We start from the raw sequence: 18,389 nt of genomic DNA, 5'->3' as shown, positions 1-18,389 counted from the left end.
AATTGTGTAACTTATGAGAAATCAAGGGGATATTGCACTAGGGAAGACAAAAGATTGTTCTCTTAAAGGAAAAAGTCAAAGAGAAGAGAGAGGTAAAAAAAACCCCAAACAACCCTCCTCCTTTACCAGTCATAAAAATCAGGTTATTTTAAATGCTTATAAGTAACCTGGTAGCAATATTACCCAGTGTTCCTAATGTGGTTGTACATGCTTTCAGGAATATATGAATATATATCCTGCTCTGCCTCTAGGACTATTGGTATCACTTGCTAGAGAGCTTTAAAAAAGGTGAAAGGCGTTTCTTCATAGAATCATAGAATTTAAGAGTTGGAATGAACCTTAGAGGTCATCTATAGTCCCAACCTCTGCCCTGGGCAGGGACACCTCCCACCAGAGCAGGTTGCTCAAGGCTCAGCCAACCTGGCTGTGAACACTGCCAGGCTTGGGGCAGCCACAGCCTCCCTGGGCAACCTGGGCCAGGGTCTCACCACCCTCACAGTATAAAGCTTTTTTTTCACATCTAACCTAGACTTTCCCTTGTCCTGTCCCTGCAGTTCCTAACACAGATCCCTCTCCAGCTCCTTGTAGGCCCTTCAGAGATTGAAAAGTTGCTCTGAGGTCTCCACACAACCTTCTCTTCTCCAGGCTCAACAGCCCCAACTCCCTCAGCCTGTCCTCACAGGGGAGATGCTCCAGTGCTCTTAGCAACTTTGTGGCCTCCTCTGGACTTGCTCCAACAGTTTCATGTCCTTCTTCTGGTGAGGGCATCAGACCTGTGTGCAGTATTCCATGTGGATCTCACCAGAGCAGAGGGGAAGAATCACCTCTTTTAACCTCCTGCCACGCTCCTTTTGATGCAGCCAAGGATTCCATTGACTTTCTGGGCTTTCTCCTACCATCCAGGAGAATTCCTAATTTATTTCAAATAAACAAATTGCTTATTCTTCTAAAGTCCTGTGATATACTTGTTCCAAAAGACACAGGCTTGGTCACTTGAGACTGAGTCTCTTCTTTTGTTTCAAGTCAGAGGTTGGAGAACATTCAAGAACCACCACTTTAGTGAGGCCCACAAAAAACTGTTTTAAGCTGGTTGTTACTATTTTTCAGACAGTTTACAAAAGAGCCTTTTTCCCTGAAATGTCAGCCAAGCAAATTGCTTTCTTGTTGATTTGCACTCTACATGCATAAGCTGAGGTGAACCACATGGCAGCAGGGTAAGCTGAATGATGATTTTAATGGGTAACATTTACAGTTTGTTTAGGTTTTTATAATGTGTATTATGGCAGAGAGTGGGACAGAGGACAACTAAGTTTTCCCTATTGGCCTCATAATATTTGGACCTAGTCAAGCAATTATAACCCACAGATTTCATAGTATTTCACATGTGGTGCCTTTTCCAAATTTTAGTTTTGTTTGGTATCAGGGATTAGTATTATTTACTTTCCTTTCTGTCGCCATCTTAGTTGTTTTCTACTTGCTTCCAGGCTTGATCTGTGAACAAATAATCAGATATAAAAGACAAGAACATTTCATCTTGTTTGAAAGAAGGGAACCCATATCTAGATTATTAAACTGACAACATTTGTGGTTAGTTATGGGTCAGCTTTAGTCTTCTGCTCCCCTTTTGGCTCCTTCTCACTTGTTCTGACACATGCAGTTAAAGCTCCAAGCATGCTGAATATGTCTGGGCTGGCAAGGAGGGTTCTGGGTCTTTTGGCTGATGATAAACAGGGACAGCACTTGAATATAAATTGGTTTTGGTGTGTCCAGGGAAGAGAGACAGAGCCAAAATCAATATTTTCTGTTTTATAAGCAAATTATCCCAGGTTTAGTAATGCCTCAACCCCAGAAATGGTAATGAAAACTTCATAAATGCAAACAGTTTAGAAAACAGGTTTCTCTTGGGCAATGCTGCCTAATGTTGTCTCAGCTTCCATCAACAAAACTGAAACACAACTGAACCAAGTGCTGAACTTACATACTCCCACTCTGTTGTAGAAAGTGTTCTTCTCCTCATCAGAGTGGTGAGAATACTCACTACCACTGCAGAAAACACACAGTAGTTTCTAAGGGAGGTTGGGAATGCTTTAGTGGTATGCAAGAAACTGCATTATCTACTCTCTCCTGAGAATATCTTATGTCAGAAATGCAGATTGCATAGTAATGCAGCTGAAACAGTTAAGTGAGGGAAAAATCAAAAGTTTACATACTTTCACTCAGAAATGTTACATGCTATGCTTGTTTAGAAACAAAAGTAGCTCCACTTTCCTCTAAAACTGTGATAGTAAACTTCAGCTAATCCTTGTGGCAAAGTATAAAGGATGTAAGTAATGGAAAAGAGATTGTTACTGTGTTATATGTCATAAGTCTTCCTTTAGTATGCAAACAGAATGAAATGTGAAATTGCTTTAGAAGACTAAGTTTCTTGTTTCCTTCTTATAAATGATGTTGGTGTAACTGTGTAGGATTGCAAGATGTTTCTTTTATGCCTTGTACTTCTTGTGAAGATGTAGTGCTTGCTCTCGACTCTCCTAAATTGTTTTTGCTCCATAGTTTTGTTTTGTTGTTGTTTAATCATTTAGTGAGCTTTGATTCAGGAACCAGTTGCCACTGATGTCTAGACTGGAAACTCATTTTGGGGAAATGTACTGAAATCCCAAAGCAGTGAGGCTTTCACACGCTCATGTGCCACAAACAGAAAGTTCAAAAGTGTTTTCCTAATCAGAGTTAGCCTGACTGTGAGTCTCTTCTGAATACATAGTATTAGTCTACAATTGATTCACTGACCTCCAGTAAAAGTTCCAAACTGACACTGTCAGAAGGATTACAGGATTTCTTTGCACATAGAGTACAACTATTACATAACTATCCAGACCAGAGATGAATCAGGTTTCCCTTTTGGCATATACCATATCACATAGCTGAATATTTAAATAGCTATTTCCAGGTAAGCTCAGTTAGCAGTTACTGGTGGCAGGAACAATAACTCTCGTCTGCCCAGGCAAATAAACTGCAGCAGTTGGAGAAGTTGGCACATGAAATGATGCTGGAGCATCAAGGCTTTCTCTGAGCAAGAACTATAAGAGAGCAACAGTGAGAACAGTGAAAGAAGAGTGCAAAACTCATCCTTTACCTTCATGTATTTCAGTGCTTTCACAGTTTTTATTTATTTAAAGGAGTTCTGTATTCAGAATAAGGATGTTGAAATATTCTGTGATGTTCACATAAGGCTTTGGTGTGACTTACTTAGAAGATTCAGTTTTAGTGTGTTTTAGTGAGATACAGCTCATGTGAGAACTCTCAGAAAAGTTTCTTTTTGACACACAACAGTAGCATTGGTTTATACATAAAATCCCCATCTGACAGTTTTGGAGAAGTGTGGATTAAACCCTTTTTTTTCCCTTTGTTCCCATTTGGGCATCTAGTTTAACTACCACTGCTCTGCTGCCTGGTGCTTTTTCTGGAAGCTGTCTATGACATAAGTACAGGCTGTCCTCTGCACCACAGTTGCTGCCAGCTGTTTTCTCTGTCAAAACTTGGATCCATTTCACTTCTGCGTCAAACTGCAGCAACATAAATCTTGAACTCTTCCATCTTTGGGGTCCTTGTTGTGCTCATCCCCTCCTTGATGCTGAAGATAACTTTGACATGCCTACAGTGGACAAACAAATCTCTACCTCAATTAAAAAAGCTTAATGTGACTCTTTACAGAATTCCTATCCTTTGCATATTGAATTTGGATTTGTAGGTGGAGTGGTGTTTTTTTTTTTACAGATTTGGACTAAATTGTCAAGTATTTTCCAAAGTGCACTCACACTCTCACCTCTTAATGCATAAGTAAATAAATAGCCTGAGGGTTGGGTACTTGGCCTTTATGTGTTGAATTATAGAGATCAACTGCTCATTTATATGATTTCTCATTGTGTTTTCCTCTGTCCTCTCCCACATGAATCCTATTTCACTAGGGAAAATAAAGCTCTGCTATCTAAGGTATTTGTCTACTGGAAGGATTTAGCTTAATTTTCATGACTCATGAGCAGAGGAATTGGTGAAAATCTGACTTTATTTTCTGAGCCTTTTATGGTGTTTCTGATGACAAACTATTTGGTAGCCATTTCATGTAACACTCTAATTATAGGTGTAGACTAGTGCTGGTGCATGTTTAGACTTGATGTGGAGAAATCGCAGTATCTTGCAAGTTTGATCTTGTGAGTTTTTGTCTACATATGCAAATGTTTAGACAAGCAGTAATTCCATGCAAGTGACAGAGTTTTGAGATCTCTGCCATTTTCAAGAGAGAAAATATTGGGAAGGACATTTTTTCCCAGAGGTTTTTCATGTTTAATATTAACATTTCATCAGACTTGATATACAACTCCATAAACATATTTCAATCCATCAGTGAACAGCATGTGTTTTGAAAAATGATAAAAATACTTGCTCTAGTGATCCATCAGGGAGGTGGCAACCAGCTCCTCTTATGTTTTGGCTGCCCATTTCCCATTCTGGAGTTGTTCTCTGACTTCTCGTGAAAAACACCACTCAGACAGCTGGAACTAAGCAGGCAGAGAGCTCTGTCTGGAAAAAGCTTTTTATTGTGTGAAATCCTGTTCAGGATTCATTTCATTACAAACAGTGGAGAAAGGTTGGTTTATTTGGGTTTATTGGTGCTTTTCTCCCCCCTCCCTTCCTTGCTGCTGTGGAGGAAAAAAAGATCTTGCTGAAGATAATTATTGGATGTGAACTCTCTGAGATGATGCTCATGGCCAATAGCATGTGAAAAACCCCCAAGCTGCTGTGTTTGCTGTGACCTTCCCACACCAGGCTGAGCTGTGCTTTCCCCTCCAACTTCCTCGACCAGAAGTTTTGGTCACATGTGTGTGCTCTCCGGGACAATAAACGTCAGATAATGAAGTCAATCCTGTTCCTTGGAAGGAGGAAAAATCTGTCCTTTGGTCATGGGTCAGGAACTCTGCTGTGTTGATGTAACAATTTTACCTGACTGCCATAAGCAAATTTTGGTGACTGAAGAAATTCATAGAATCATAGAATTTAAGGGTTGCAATGGACCGTGCAGATCATCTACTCCCACCCCCTGCCCTGGGCAGGGACACCTCCCACCAGAGCAGGTTGCTCAAGGCTCATCCAACCTGGCTGTGAACACTGCCAGGGTTGGGGCAGCCACAGCCTCCCTGGGCAACCTGGGACAGGGTCTCACCACACTCACAGGAAAAAAACTTTTTTCTAATATCTAACCTCAACTTTCCCTCCTTCAAGTTAAACCCATTACCCCTTGTCCTGTCATTGCAGTTCCTATCACAGAGTCCCTCTCCAGCTCCTTGTAGACCCTTCAGATATTGAAAAGTTGCTCTGAGGTCTCCACACAACCTTCTCTTCTCCAGGCTGAACAGCTCCAACTCCCTCAGCCTGTCCTCACAGGGGAGATGCTCCAGTGCTCTTAGCAACTTGGTGGCCTCCTCTGGACTTGCTCCAACAGTTCCATGTCCTTTTTATGTTGAGGACACCAGAACTGTGTGCAGTATTCCAGGTGAGTCTCACAAGAGCAAAGTAGAGGAATCACCTCACCTCTTTTGACCTGCTGCCCACACTCCTTTGGATGCAGCCCAGGATTCCATTGGCTTTCTGGGCTGAGCTCACACTTCATGATGAGCTTCTCACCCACTGTCAGTAATGGGCATGTCATTAAGTAGGCATTTGCTGTCAGGTACTCAGGATTCTGAAAAGTTCTTTGGATTCAGAGAGTATTTCATTTAAGATGAGTTGTGAGGGGTTAATGCTTCATTGCCCATATTCAGTTTAGAGACTTGTCCATGTGGAGTTGCCCTCCCATCCACAAAACTCTTTTGTAATTTGGAGAACATTATGACAAAATTTAGCTTCTGACCAACAGTGAATTGTTATTTTCTTTTGCAATCAAAATAATATTTCAATGTAATATATTATTTTTTTATGTAAGCATTGTGGTTATTGTTTGGGAAAGAAAACAATGCTCCAGAATGAAAACATTCACAATGCTGATGTTGGATAAGTATCTGTATAATAAACAAATTTTTTCTTGCAATTACTTTGTTTCTTTCACAGAGTTTCCCAGTAGAGGAGAATGTTTTAAGTAGCACAGTTTTTCATCCTTAAGCAGTATGGTCCTCTAACTTCCTTGGTACTGAACAGCAGAAATACAAGCAGGCTCTTAAATCTATGGTGTCTGGCAAGAGTTTTAATTGATGCATACATCTGGAAATTTATGTTCTCTTTAGTGATCAGAGTTGGCTTATAAATTACTTTAGTCTTTACATTTCTGCTTCAGAAGTCATTACAGAAATGTAATCTTTCCTTCTGAATTCATTCATCTTTACGTGAATGTCATGGTTCAACCCCAGCAGCAACCAAGAACCACAGAGCCACTCTGTTGCCTCAGGATTGGTGCAGTTTTCTTTTGAGAACAGAGTACATACAGAACATTGGTGTCCCTCTTGTTGCCATTTTGTGCTCTGTGGTATAGGGAAACCTTTGTAGCATATCCTGATCAGCTGGTTGTTGTCTTTGGGAATTGTGGGAAAGTAGTAGAATGCTCTCATAGTTTTCTGCATTGCAAATTCCTTTTTCTTAGTTCTTGCTTTCTAATTTATTATTTCTTTTGGTCTGTTTTGTTGTAAGAAACACAGAGTTTGTAAGGAGCAGGAAGGTGGTTCAGATTCTTTGGAAGAAAAATAATCTTCGTAGTATTCCACAGCAACTTCCATCACTGTTGCAACACCCTTCAGAAGAAACTTTGGGGTCCAGGTCTGATGTCAGGGTGGTTGCAGGAGTGTTTCTCCACCCCTGAAGCAGTGAATTTATTGGCAGGGTTGTAGGGCCAGGGATGGAGCTTGTCTTTTTCTTCCATAATGTAACTTACTCTGTGTTTCTGAAGAGCAGAACTGAAAGGTGTAACCACCATCTGAGCTGGTAGAGAGGTGCACATTTTTGTAAGAGCTGTTGGAGATGCCCTAGGAGAACCTTAATCTTTGCTGAGATATTAAATGTGCTATTTTGCCTAATGCCTATGATGCAAAGAGGAATATGGCCTCGGCAGGGTGGAGTAGGACTGGCTGGCAGATTTCAAAGGTCCAGCTAAAAATGTAAATAACTGGAGCCCAAAAAGGTGTGGTGCAGCCTAGGGCCAAAACCAACATGATTTGGGACTTTGCCCATACTCACATACTTTGTGATATTTCATGTATGGTGATTAACATGTTAATTGGATGTTTCTTGATGTGGGGGAATGTGGAATTTGTACCTTTGTACTTGCAAGGGGAGAAAGAGGAGAAGTGAGCCAAGTCTGTTTTCACTGATAAAAGTTGTAGAACTAGGGAAGGTAGATAAGATGTGATGTGTTTTATGCTGTTCTGCTGCATATTTTCTATAGGAGAAAACAATGCTTGGAGGTTAAGGCATCTAAAACATTTGTCATGTGTGTGAAAAGGAGGAGTCTACTCTGCTAAACTCTGAAAGGTTTTCCAACTTGCCTGTTTTGATTGATACAGGGAATAGTGGTGTGTAGACTATGGGATTATGCATTTGGAAGAAAGAAAAGCATAAAATAGGACAGAAGTAACGTATGAAATAGAAATCCTGCAAGAATTGAGTTCTCACTTGGAAGAAGTATGGAGGTTAGAATGTCTCTGTTATGCTATTTACATGTGGCTTGTTCAGGCTAAATAGCCTGATTTTACTTGTCACAGAATTATGCCACAATTACTGAAACAAGTCACTGGCACAGGTTGCCCAGGGAAGCTGTGGCTACCCCAACCCTGGTGGTGTCCAAGACCACGCTGGGTGAAGCCTTGAGCAAGCTGATGTGGTGGGAGGTGTCCCTGCCCAGGGCAGGGGGTTGGGACTAGATGATCTGTAAGGTCCATTCCAACCCTTAAATTCTATGATTCTATGATTAATAACCTGAGTATGCAGTAAAACTGGCAATAGAGAAGGTCCAACACTGAGGAAGAAACATTGAAGACCAAGAAGTTCCTAACACAGTTCTGAAGAATGATATTTATTGCCCCAATATAATTTTTGTGTCTCTTTTTCTCAGATTGAATAATAAAACCATGAATGATGGTTTTATTATCCAATTATTAAACATGCTTTTCTCTTTTGGCTTCTAGGTGTTCACTCACTGTTGTCATTAGTTGGGAGAGCCATGCCACAATTTGGACTTTAGTGTCATAGAAGAATGACATCACTTCCTATCTATAACCAATTAAAGATTCCATTAGAGATTAAGATGCCTAAAATTGTTACTGATTTCTTGTATTTGCATATAAATTACTCTAGGGTGGTTTGTTTTTCATAGAATCATAGAATCAGCCAGGTTGGAAAAGACCTCAAAGACCATCAGCTCCAACCCTTTTTGCTCAAACCCTCATTTTACTCTTGCAATTTCCTTTTCTCTGATGCTGAAATGCAGAGTTTTTTGGATTTCGGGGGTGTGTGTGGTATTTTGGGCTTATTTTTTTAAAAAGTCAGTAACAAAAACCCCTTCCATGTTAAAATTTGAGTCTTCTAAAATATTGCTGCAGCTGTTTGTTGGCTCTTTCTCCTATTTTTCTGCAATTGGAAAATTTCAGCTCTCACTTGTGTGTGCGCACATGTGCCTGGAAATTAGGTTTTGAGCAACTTCATTCTGACATCATATTTCTGAGGGGTTTTCTTAAATAATGAAACACATCCTAACTTTAGTACAATTGATGTGGAGTCATCTCAGAGCTGAGAATGTGGAGGGTGCTGGACACTCAGGAGCCTCAGCTGGAAAGGTTCCTTTGGGCCAGTGGGAGCAGAATGCTGGTGGAATTAAACAGGAATGGTGAGAGATTGTGGTTTATATTTGTTTTCGAGGTGTGGGATGGACCAAATACCCTGGATTGTGCTGGGGGGTGAAGGGCAGGGAAATTGAGCTACTTGACAAGTCAGTAATATGTTTCTTTTTAATCCTCATGCCCAAAGCTGCTAAGCCTTCAGAAACTCATGAGCTGCCACAGGTAACATGATGTTATCCAAACAGGCAGAACTCCAGAAAACTTTTAGTCTTTGAACTTGATTTCCATTCTGGTTTTGCGTGGGAATGAATAGCTCTGTATTTTAGCTTTATTGTAGATTTTCTTGTTTTGATGACTCTTTCAATATATTTATCAGATGAAAATGAGTAGTATAAAGTTTACTTGGTTTTAGGGAGTGGGAACATGTTATTGCTCTTAAGAATTCTGCCACATGGCTTCTTGCATCTGCTGAGTTGCTAAGTAAATCCCATTTATCCACCTTTACTGAGGTAGTGACTACATCCTGTTCATGCTCTCAGTGTCATGTATTAGATTCATTGTTCACCTTGCTAAAGGGGACACAGAAGGGGAACACAGAGTTCCTTTTTAAGCATTGAGATGGTACAAAATGTCATACAAGTCTGTACTGCAGCTCTTGGAAAACTATTTTAAGTGCTGTGTTCATCTGAAGCTGCTTTGTTAGCTCTTGCAAGGAGATTGATGCCTGGGAAGAAGAGGAGAGAGGCCAACTCACTCTCAGCTTGTTCTTGCCTGTTCCATGACAGTGTAGCTTGCCTGATCTTGGCCTACTGCAAGAAAAACACATGGAGAACTCTAATATTAGTCCTTAAATTAGTAACGTAGCTTGAAGATGAGCTTGGTAGTTAAATCTCAGTGTTTGTTAACCTTTTAGCTTTTTGGGGAGAATGTTATTAAATGAAACCACAGCAATTTTAACCCATATTAAATAAAGCTGCTCAAAATTTGTCGTTCCCGGAGCATATCTGTTAGAGTCAGTGAGATTTGTAGTTAGGGCTGAGGAATGGTGATGTAATTCCAGTCCTCCCTAAAGACTTGGTGCAGAAACCTGCAGATTGCTGTAAAAAATATGAACACTGAGGTAAAAGGGTGTTACAAGCAGGTGGTTCATCCAAAAAGGATCTAGGATAGCCTTAGGAAGCAATATTGTCTGCTTTGTGCAAGATTTAGTTTGGGTGGGTAGCACTGAAGTTAGTACTGCTCTCAAAGGGAGTGATTGGTGCTGTCAGTGAGGTCTGGCCACCACCTAGCAACTAATGGTGTCCTGTTGGCTCAGCTCAACTCAGATAAGGAACAAAAGTGTTTTCCTTCAAATCCCAATGGAAACATTGCAGAGATGTTTGCGTGGGGCACTGGCAGTGCATCTGGCACGGGACAAACCAACAGGAGCACTCATTACAGAAGTGTTTCCGAGCAAACTGGGAGAGCAGACAGCTGCTCCTCTTTCCTCTGGTGCTTTTAAGTAGGTGCATCCAAACATGTAGAAGTACAGTGTAGTGATATGAACAAAGAGAGAAAATCAAAAGCCGTGGTGACCTTATGTCCCTCTCTTCTCTCTTTGGAAATGTGTCTTCAGGCTTTAGCAGGTTTCTTTTAGTGTTTTAGAAGGTGAGTCTTTGAAATGACTCTGCTTATGGGTTTGCCAGGATTACATTGTATTCAGGAGTGTTGGGGTTTGGTTGATATTTAAAATGCTCTTTGTTCTCTAATGTCCTGTGCCTCCCTTCAAGTGATAACAGAGGCTTTCAACAAGCAGTAACCCTCTTGCTATTTCCTATGCCTTTCTATTTGATGTTACTGTGTAGAATGTGGAGCTTAAAGGGAATAAAGTAGTTACTTTCTGGCTCCCTAAAATCTAAGTGTTTAGGTAGGCTACAGCATTGTTCACATAACCAGTGTAACTGGTCATGCTGTTTGATACACACTGTACTCATGTGCTGTCTTACTCCAGTGTCTTACTTGAATCCATATATGTTTACAGTCTGTTATATCACATGTACTCCTTTTGCAAGCTCTAATGCTGGTGTGGAACAATACTGGGGTGTGTCTGTCTGTGCCTGGCAAATACTTTTGCCATAGTAGATGTTTTCTGACACAGCAGGTAAGAAAGCCAAGTTACTTTTATGAAATTTCTGACTTCAGCATTTAAATTGTAGCACAATAGTGAGAGACTATAGTACTTATGATGACATCAGCATCTAGTTTGTTTTTATAGACCTTTATAAATGCTTGTCTGAACTTTGGTGTGTGAACTGTAGGATATGTGGAATTTATTAGGGTAAAGGCTGGAGCAGTTTCATGCTGTTTGTTCCCAGTGGAAGGTTTGACTGCAGATCATAAAATCATAGAATTTTAGGGGTTGGAATGGACCTTACAGATCATTTAATCCCAAACCCTTCCCTGGGCAGGGACACCTCCCAGCAGAGCAGGTTGCTCAAGGCTTTATCCAACCTGGCCTTGAACACTGCCAGGGTTGGGGCAGCCGCAGCCTCCCTGGGCAACCTGGGACAGTGTCTCACCACCCTTAGAGTAAAAACCTTTTTCCCACATCCAACCTAGTCTTTCCCTCCTTCAGTTTGAACCCATTACCCCTTATCCTCTCACTGCAGTCCCTAACACAGAGTCCCTCTGCAGCTCCTTGTAGCCCCTCTTCAGATATTGAAAAGTTGCTCTGAGGTCTCCACACAACCTTCTCTTCTCCAGGCTGAACAGCCCCAACTTCCTCCCAGCCTTTCAGCCTGTGAGGGGAAAAGGGCATGGTGTGTTCGTGTGTCTCTTAACACATACCTTGCTCAGCGTTATTGGAATACTTCGCCTCTCCAAGTGGGAGAAAACATAATAAACAATTCCTTCCTCTAGTTCTCATGTGACAGGGCTTTGGTAGGGGATTATAGGATTCAAGGAAATTAAGTAAATTTGGGAATGTGTGTGTTGTTGGAGGCATTCTCCCATAAATAAACTTTCCTTAGCCTTGTGTTGTGGCCTGGCTCACAAATAAGTGTAACATTAGACAGTTAAGAACCTTGTTGGTTTCCATATTTCAGCCTTTCACAGCTAACAGAACTTGTTTCTTTTGCTGTCTGGTTTATGAACATTTGAATCAAAACACCCAAATTTCCTTCCGCATGGGAATCACGTTACTTTTTCCTTCAACCTTCTTGCCCTTGTTCTTTCAACCCTGTGCAACAGCCTGCTGGATCATGTGTTGATGGATACATGTACAGGCTTTAGCTGCAGTTGCACAAGGGAAGCATTGACAGCACAGGGAGAAGCACTGGCACACAACAGCTGAGGAAAGGACTAATGAGAACTGGGTGAACAGAAAGAAGTGACAAGGAACAGAAAAGCTTTTTTTTTTGATGTTTTAGACTGTGTTTTGCTGTTTGTAGGGTGTTTCTGTCTCAACCTCTAAAGTAGTTGAATTGAACTTTCAGTGCAGCATTGTATGCTGAAGATGCACTATTGACACATGGTAAAATGCATAATGCGTCAGATGCAGGAACTATAATAAATTTAGGGGATTTTTTGTTTGGTTTTGGTTCAAAAACAAACCCCAACAACAACCGCCCTCCCCCAAAATAGAACAACTAAAAAAGCCCAAGTTGGTAATCATTTTAGTGCCAGTTAATATTAAAGAGCAAAATGCTTAGCTGGTCTGTTAAAAGAGTTGTTCTTAGCCCTTCAGAACTGCATGTGATAAGAAAAGGATTATCGATTAACGAAATATTTTAAATGGTCCTTGACTTTGACTGGGTAAAACCTTTACTACTGGGTAGATGTGTACCAGGACATGCATCCTTTTTTTTCCACTAAGCAATTCTGTCTTTCCAGGACTTATGACATTCCCAAGCTGCACATGCCAGCACAATGGAAAAGTGTGTGTGCACTGTTTATTTACAACTTTATCAATTTTAATAAGGGTTTATAATGATGATATTGTGGCTGAATGTGAAGTCTGATTACTTCCTGAAGGATGTAAGAGTATAGCCTCCAACCTCAAATTGTCAAACCTTAATAGGTAAAAAATGGGTTGGAGAAATGTTTTAGAGGAGGTTGTTGCTGAAAATATTTTCTGGCTATTACAAAGTAGCTATATAAAATTAGCATCAAAGTTTAACTTCATGAAATTTCTAGTTCCAGTGCAACACTTTATATTTGGTTTATGTATAAATGTTTCCCTGCTGGATGCATCTATATGTAATACATAGAAAATTCTACGGTCATAGAATCACAGAATTTCAGGGGTTGGAATGGACCTTAGAGATCATCCAGTCCCAACCCCTGCCCTGGGCAGGGACACCTCCCACCAGAGCAGGTTGCTCAAGGCTTCATCCAACCTGGCTGTGAACACTATCTTTCAACTGCCTGGAGAAGAGAAGACTGTGTGGAGACCTCAGAGCAACTTTTCAATATCTGAAGGGCCTACAAGGGAGCAGTAGAGGAACTATTTGTTAGGAACTGCAGTGACAGGACAAGGGGCAATGGGCACAAAATGAAAGAGGGAAATTTAGGTTAGATGTTAGGCAGAAGTTTTCCCTGTGAGGGTGGTGAGACACTGTCCCAGGTTGCGCAGGGAGGCTGTGGCTGCCCCAGCCCTGGCAGTGTTCACAGCCAGGTTGGATGAGCCTTGAGCAACCTGCTCTGGTGGGAGGTGTCCCTGCCCAGGGCAGGGGGTTGGGGCTGGATGATCTGTAAGGTCCATTCCAACCCCTAAAATTCTATGATTCTATGATCACATGTGCTTTCTACTGCCTTGCACAAAGAAATCTGTTTGACACTCCCAGATGTGAGCAGAAGAGGGTTAGGCAACACTGGATGTCTTGTAATGTCCTTAGGCAGAACTGTGTTAAGAGTTTTTTGTAAAAGTTGATTATTCTAGGAATAGAGAAGTCTTCTGGCTTACTTAAAATGATTCTCTTTAACCTGTGCTGGTTTTGTTTTCCTTGCAGACCTTTCAGCAGCCCAGAGAAAATTCGCCCATTCTCTGAGAGACTTTAAATTTGAATTCATTGGTGATGCAGAGACAGATGATGAAAGATACATAGGTAGGTAAGAAGTGACTATAAGTGGCTGAATTTTCCATGCCATCCTACACCACGATTAAACTGCTTTTTTTCTGGTTTTGTGTTACAGATGCATCACTTCACGAATTTTCAAACTTTTTAAAAACTCTTGAAGAACAAAGAGAAATTCTGGTGAGTCGCAATAAGAGATTTGCAAAGCTGTGCATATAGCAGGGAGTAAGATCAGTTGCTTACTGCTTTGTTAACCACCAAATGTTGATATCACTGATTTAACAGTGGGAGCTCTCCTTGTGCAGCCTCTGGTTCTGTGATTTAGAGTGGACAACTGGTTCTCACTGAAGAAGAAATCTGCATGGTAGGGTCAGATAAGTATGAGCTGGTTTAAAATGGTAGTGCCCTGATAAAGTATGGCTGGGGTGAAAAACAAAACCACTATGAGGCTGTTTACCATTTACAGTAAAAAGGAGGATAAAAGAGCTAATGCTGCAGCAGGACATATACAGTGTTTGGCATCTGGCCAGCTCTGGATCCAGGATCTCTGTATCTCTAGCTTCAATGCTTTGGTGGATCAGGGATGTAATCTGTTGTCTGTACATGGTAGCAGACTTAGAAACCTTTCCTTTATAGGTGAACTATCTGGTGAAGGGTTAGAGCTGCAAACATTTAGTTGCTGTGCTGTGTAGCAGGAGTGAGTGTTGTTCATTCAGTTGCCTGTGATGACTTTGGGTGTTGGTGCAATACAGCTCATGTTGGCTGCACACAGTGTGGGCTGGGAGCTCTGCCGTACACCTTGCTGACTGGATTTCCTAACTTTTCCAGAAGATGGAGGGTTTATTTCTGGATGGTAGCACAGTTCTCCTCAGCAGCTGCATGCTCAGCTTTTGTTTCAGAGTGGAGTGTCATAGACCAGGTGCTGTGTAGCCAATTTTCTTCTGAATGTGGTCAGATTCTGCATCTAGGAACTGCACTTCCATCTGCCTTGGCAGCAATTGCTTTTCTCAGTATTTGTCATGTGATTATGTCTTTATCTTCCTGGAAATCAGTGACCTCTTGGCATCACTGAGAGGAAGCTGAGACTAATCTGTCTTCTGTGTTCCTCTCTGCCAGAGGCTGTGCTTGCAGTGTAGGAGTATCTAGATAAGTGAGAAAAGAACTTGTGAGCAATGTTTTTCTAAAGGTTCTCTGCCCAGCTGGTAAAAGTCATGGTTCCTTGTGTGTGCTGTGTTATGCCCTGGGATATTGTTCCCACCTGATACCACATTTGGGTCTGAATTCAGGTCTGTGTGGTTCCTCACACATTACTAAAGAGTATTGTCTTTACATAGTAGAGACAATTTTTCAGTGTCTTGAGTTGTTTTGCCGAATAGTAGGGATTTGCTGAAGTGTGTTGCATTGCTGCTATCAGGAGGGACATTGAGGTGCTGGAGCAGGTCCAGAGAAGAGCAACGAGGCTGGTGAAGGGACTGGAGCACAAGTGGCATGAGGAGAGGCTGAGGGAGCTGGGGGTGTTCAGCCTGGAGAAGAGGAGGCTCAGGGGAGACCTTCTCACCCTCTGCAACTCCCTGACAGGAGGTTGGAGTCAGGTGGGAGTTGGTCTCTTCTCCCAGGCAACCAGCAGCAGGACAAGAGGGCACAGACTCAACCTCTGCCAGGGGAGGTTTAGGTTGGATATTAGGAAGAGATTTTTTTTGTGGAGAGAGTGCTCAGGCATTGGAATGTGCTGCCCAGGGAGGAGGTGGATTCCCCATCCCTGGAGGTTTTCAAGCTGAGACTGGATGTGGCACTTAGTGCCATGGTCTAGTGACCACGGTAGGGTTGGACTCGATGGTCTTTGGAGGCCTTTTCCAACCTGGTTGATTCTATGATTTTGTTTCTCATAATTCTGCAGTACAGTCTTTGCTCTGTTATTTTTCTTGCCATCCACAGCTGTATTTTATTTTGATGAAGTTGCATAAATCTAATTAGTGAAAGCCTTTGGGAAGTTTTACAGTGAAAAATACTTTATGGACTGTCATGTTATTTTGATATCAGGCTTTTGAGGGATGTCACATTCATCAAGGACTTCAGAATTATGTGGCACATTTCAGTGATTGTGTTGGTAGATCTTCAGCAGGGATAGATTACCAACACAATAGGATGTGCAGAATCCAGTGCTGTCTGTACAGTAAAACACTTCCAGTGTTCAAACTGAATGCCATAAACCAGTACTATCTAATTTTTTGGGTGTGATGCCCATGCTTATAGAGAAGGGATTATCACACTAAAAGCTAATTGATGTCAGTTTCTTGCTGGGCAGAGGCTGAAATGAAGTATTTGTTAGAAGAGTTTGATGAAAAAACAAGGAGGCTGTTGGGCAAATATTTAATACCAAGTAAAACCAGAGTAGATTCTCTGAGTTACTAGACATGTAGCCTTTTATTGCAACTGTAGTTTAGCACATGTTATGTATCATTTGGAGTGAGTTAATAGAACAGTGGCCATAATTCTCTGCTGAGAAAATGATTGTGTGGTGACTGGAAAAGATTATTTCCAGCATCTGCTGCTCTGACTGTTTTGTTTTTGGCTTCTCAGTGGATGTTTTAACAGTGGCATGAGCTCTAGGGATACTCCCATGGAGAATATTAGGGCATGTTGTATTCACAGATGTTTGGAATCAGGTCAGGGATGCAAAGCCTTTCCATTAAGATGCAGAGTATAGAGCAGGATTTTTTTTTTTCCCGAGGCATTCAGACTTCTTTGTTAAGAATGCTCATTGTTGAACATTTTCCCCCTTACTACTTTGAAGATGACCAGAAGATTTTTAACTGCCCACTTCAGTTTCAGCACATAATTGAAGAGAAATTTCTGTCACATACAGTAAAATTAATAAATTGATAAACAATTACAGAGCTAAAGGAATTTCAGTTTTTTAGATATTTGAAAAAAGGGTTATTTTATTTCAAACCCACATTATAAATGGAACAAATTTGCACTTCAAATACATTCTAAACTGAAATTAAATGCTCAGCAGTCAACACTTGTCATGGTATTTCATGGTATTGTTTGTGGCGAATCCAGAGGTCATAAAACTTTCTGTCTGTGTTTGCAGTAAATTTACTTTGTTTGGTTGTCATTGATCTGGTAAATATTTATCTGATGGATATTTAATAATTTTACTCAGATGTTGGAGTCTTTCACTTCATGCCTTTACCATTTCTCCCACCTCCTTCGGAGGCTGCTGAAATGATATCCCAAATGTTAAAGGATTTAGTTGCTTGTGAGGAAGGAAGTTGGCATTAATCCAAACACTTCACTGAAATTTTTATGGAATGGCCAATAGAAAAAGCAAATTACATTTTTCCATAGCACCATAACTTGGTGACATCCCCAGGGCAGATTGGAAAGAGATCCCTTTGTCCCTGAGAATACTGTGGAAATTATTTTTGCATGATAATATAGCCCCATGGGATTTAGATTCTGTTCCTTTGGCATTACAGAAGTGTTGTGCAAGTTCAGGGATGAAGGGGAACGTTGCAAGACTACTAGGAAAATGTGGGAGTGAACAAGCCCCAACATGGTGATGCTTAGGTGCTCTGTCCCACTACCTAACCTTTCTCCTGCTTGCATTTAAATAATCTGCACAAATATGTACATACACTTATCTCTACTTACTTTTTCTTTCCTCTTATGATGAGGCATTTAAGTGCACAAGTATTTATTTCTCAGATTAAGTGCTCAGTTAACATGTAGTGTTCCTGTATAGCTCACTCTGTTACCTTTTGTTCAGTGACTTTGTGTCTAGTTTGCACTAATTCACTGCTGTGAAGATGGTGGTATTAATTTTTCTAAGCTTTATTTGGCACTCTGCACATGGGTATTTAAGGGTTTGTAAATATTAATCTAACTTGACAGTGATCTGATGAAATCTGTGTGAAGGACCAACCAGTTTACCCATTGATGGAGAGTAAAAAATACCCAGTAGTCTTGGATGTGTGATGCATTCACAATCTGTTCAATAGGAGTTCAAGGCATTATGTAGTGCTCCATATGTTAAGATCCATTTAAGCCTGCTGACAGCACAGGCTACTAAATATATCTGCCAAGACAGTGGAAAATTGGTGACCACTTCTGAAAGATTAGGCTGCCAATAGCATATTGAACATCTCAGATGCAGAGATAGAGGCATAGATAGGACAGAATGTCTCAGGAACAGGATTTGACTACTTTAACTGCAGGATATAGATCCTTTTATTTCTTGTGCTAATTATCCAGTTTAATAAAACACTTTCTAGTTTTAGAAACAAGCAGAACAATTGCTGCTGTATCTCAGTGCTCAGCTGTCACTTTTCCTCTGTGTGACATGAGACCAGATGACAGTCATGTAGTTATCAGAAAATGGAGCATGAATGTAGTGCCTGAAATAGTTATATTTGTGCATTTGATATATTTCAGGCACATCTGGCTCTGTTTGGTGATTCCTGACATTGAATATTTCATAGAATTTAAGGGTTGGAATGGACCTTGGAGATCA

The 18,389-nt window shown here is 41.0% G+C and overlaps 1 protein-coding gene across 1 annotated transcript in view; it reads left to right on the top strand.

The window, feature by feature from the left end:
* Nucleotides 1-18,389, top strand: part of LOC103804496 (rho GTPase-activating protein 10-like) — a gene marked incomplete at its 3' end in the record, with an annotated part of 60,293 nt that overhangs the window by 29,604 nt on the left and 12,300 nt on the right. Inside the window, exons 2-3 of the mRNA XM_009077109.1 lie at nt 13,805-13,900; nt 13,989-14,050. Of these exons, the coding sequence (XP_009075357.1) occupies nt 13,805-13,900; nt 13,989-14,050 (158 nt within the window). The remainder of the gene's footprint in view (nt 1-13,804; nt 13,901-13,988; nt 14,051-18,389) is intronic.

This window comes from Acanthisitta chloris, unplaced genomic scaffold (assembly GCF_000695815.1).
Source record: "Acanthisitta chloris isolate BGI_N310 unplaced genomic scaffold, ASM69581v1 scaffold11766, whole genome shotgun sequence".
NCBI lineage: Eukaryota > Metazoa > Chordata > Aves > Passeriformes > Acanthisittidae > Acanthisitta > Acanthisitta chloris.
This window is presented reverse-complemented; position numbering and strand designations above follow the sequence as displayed.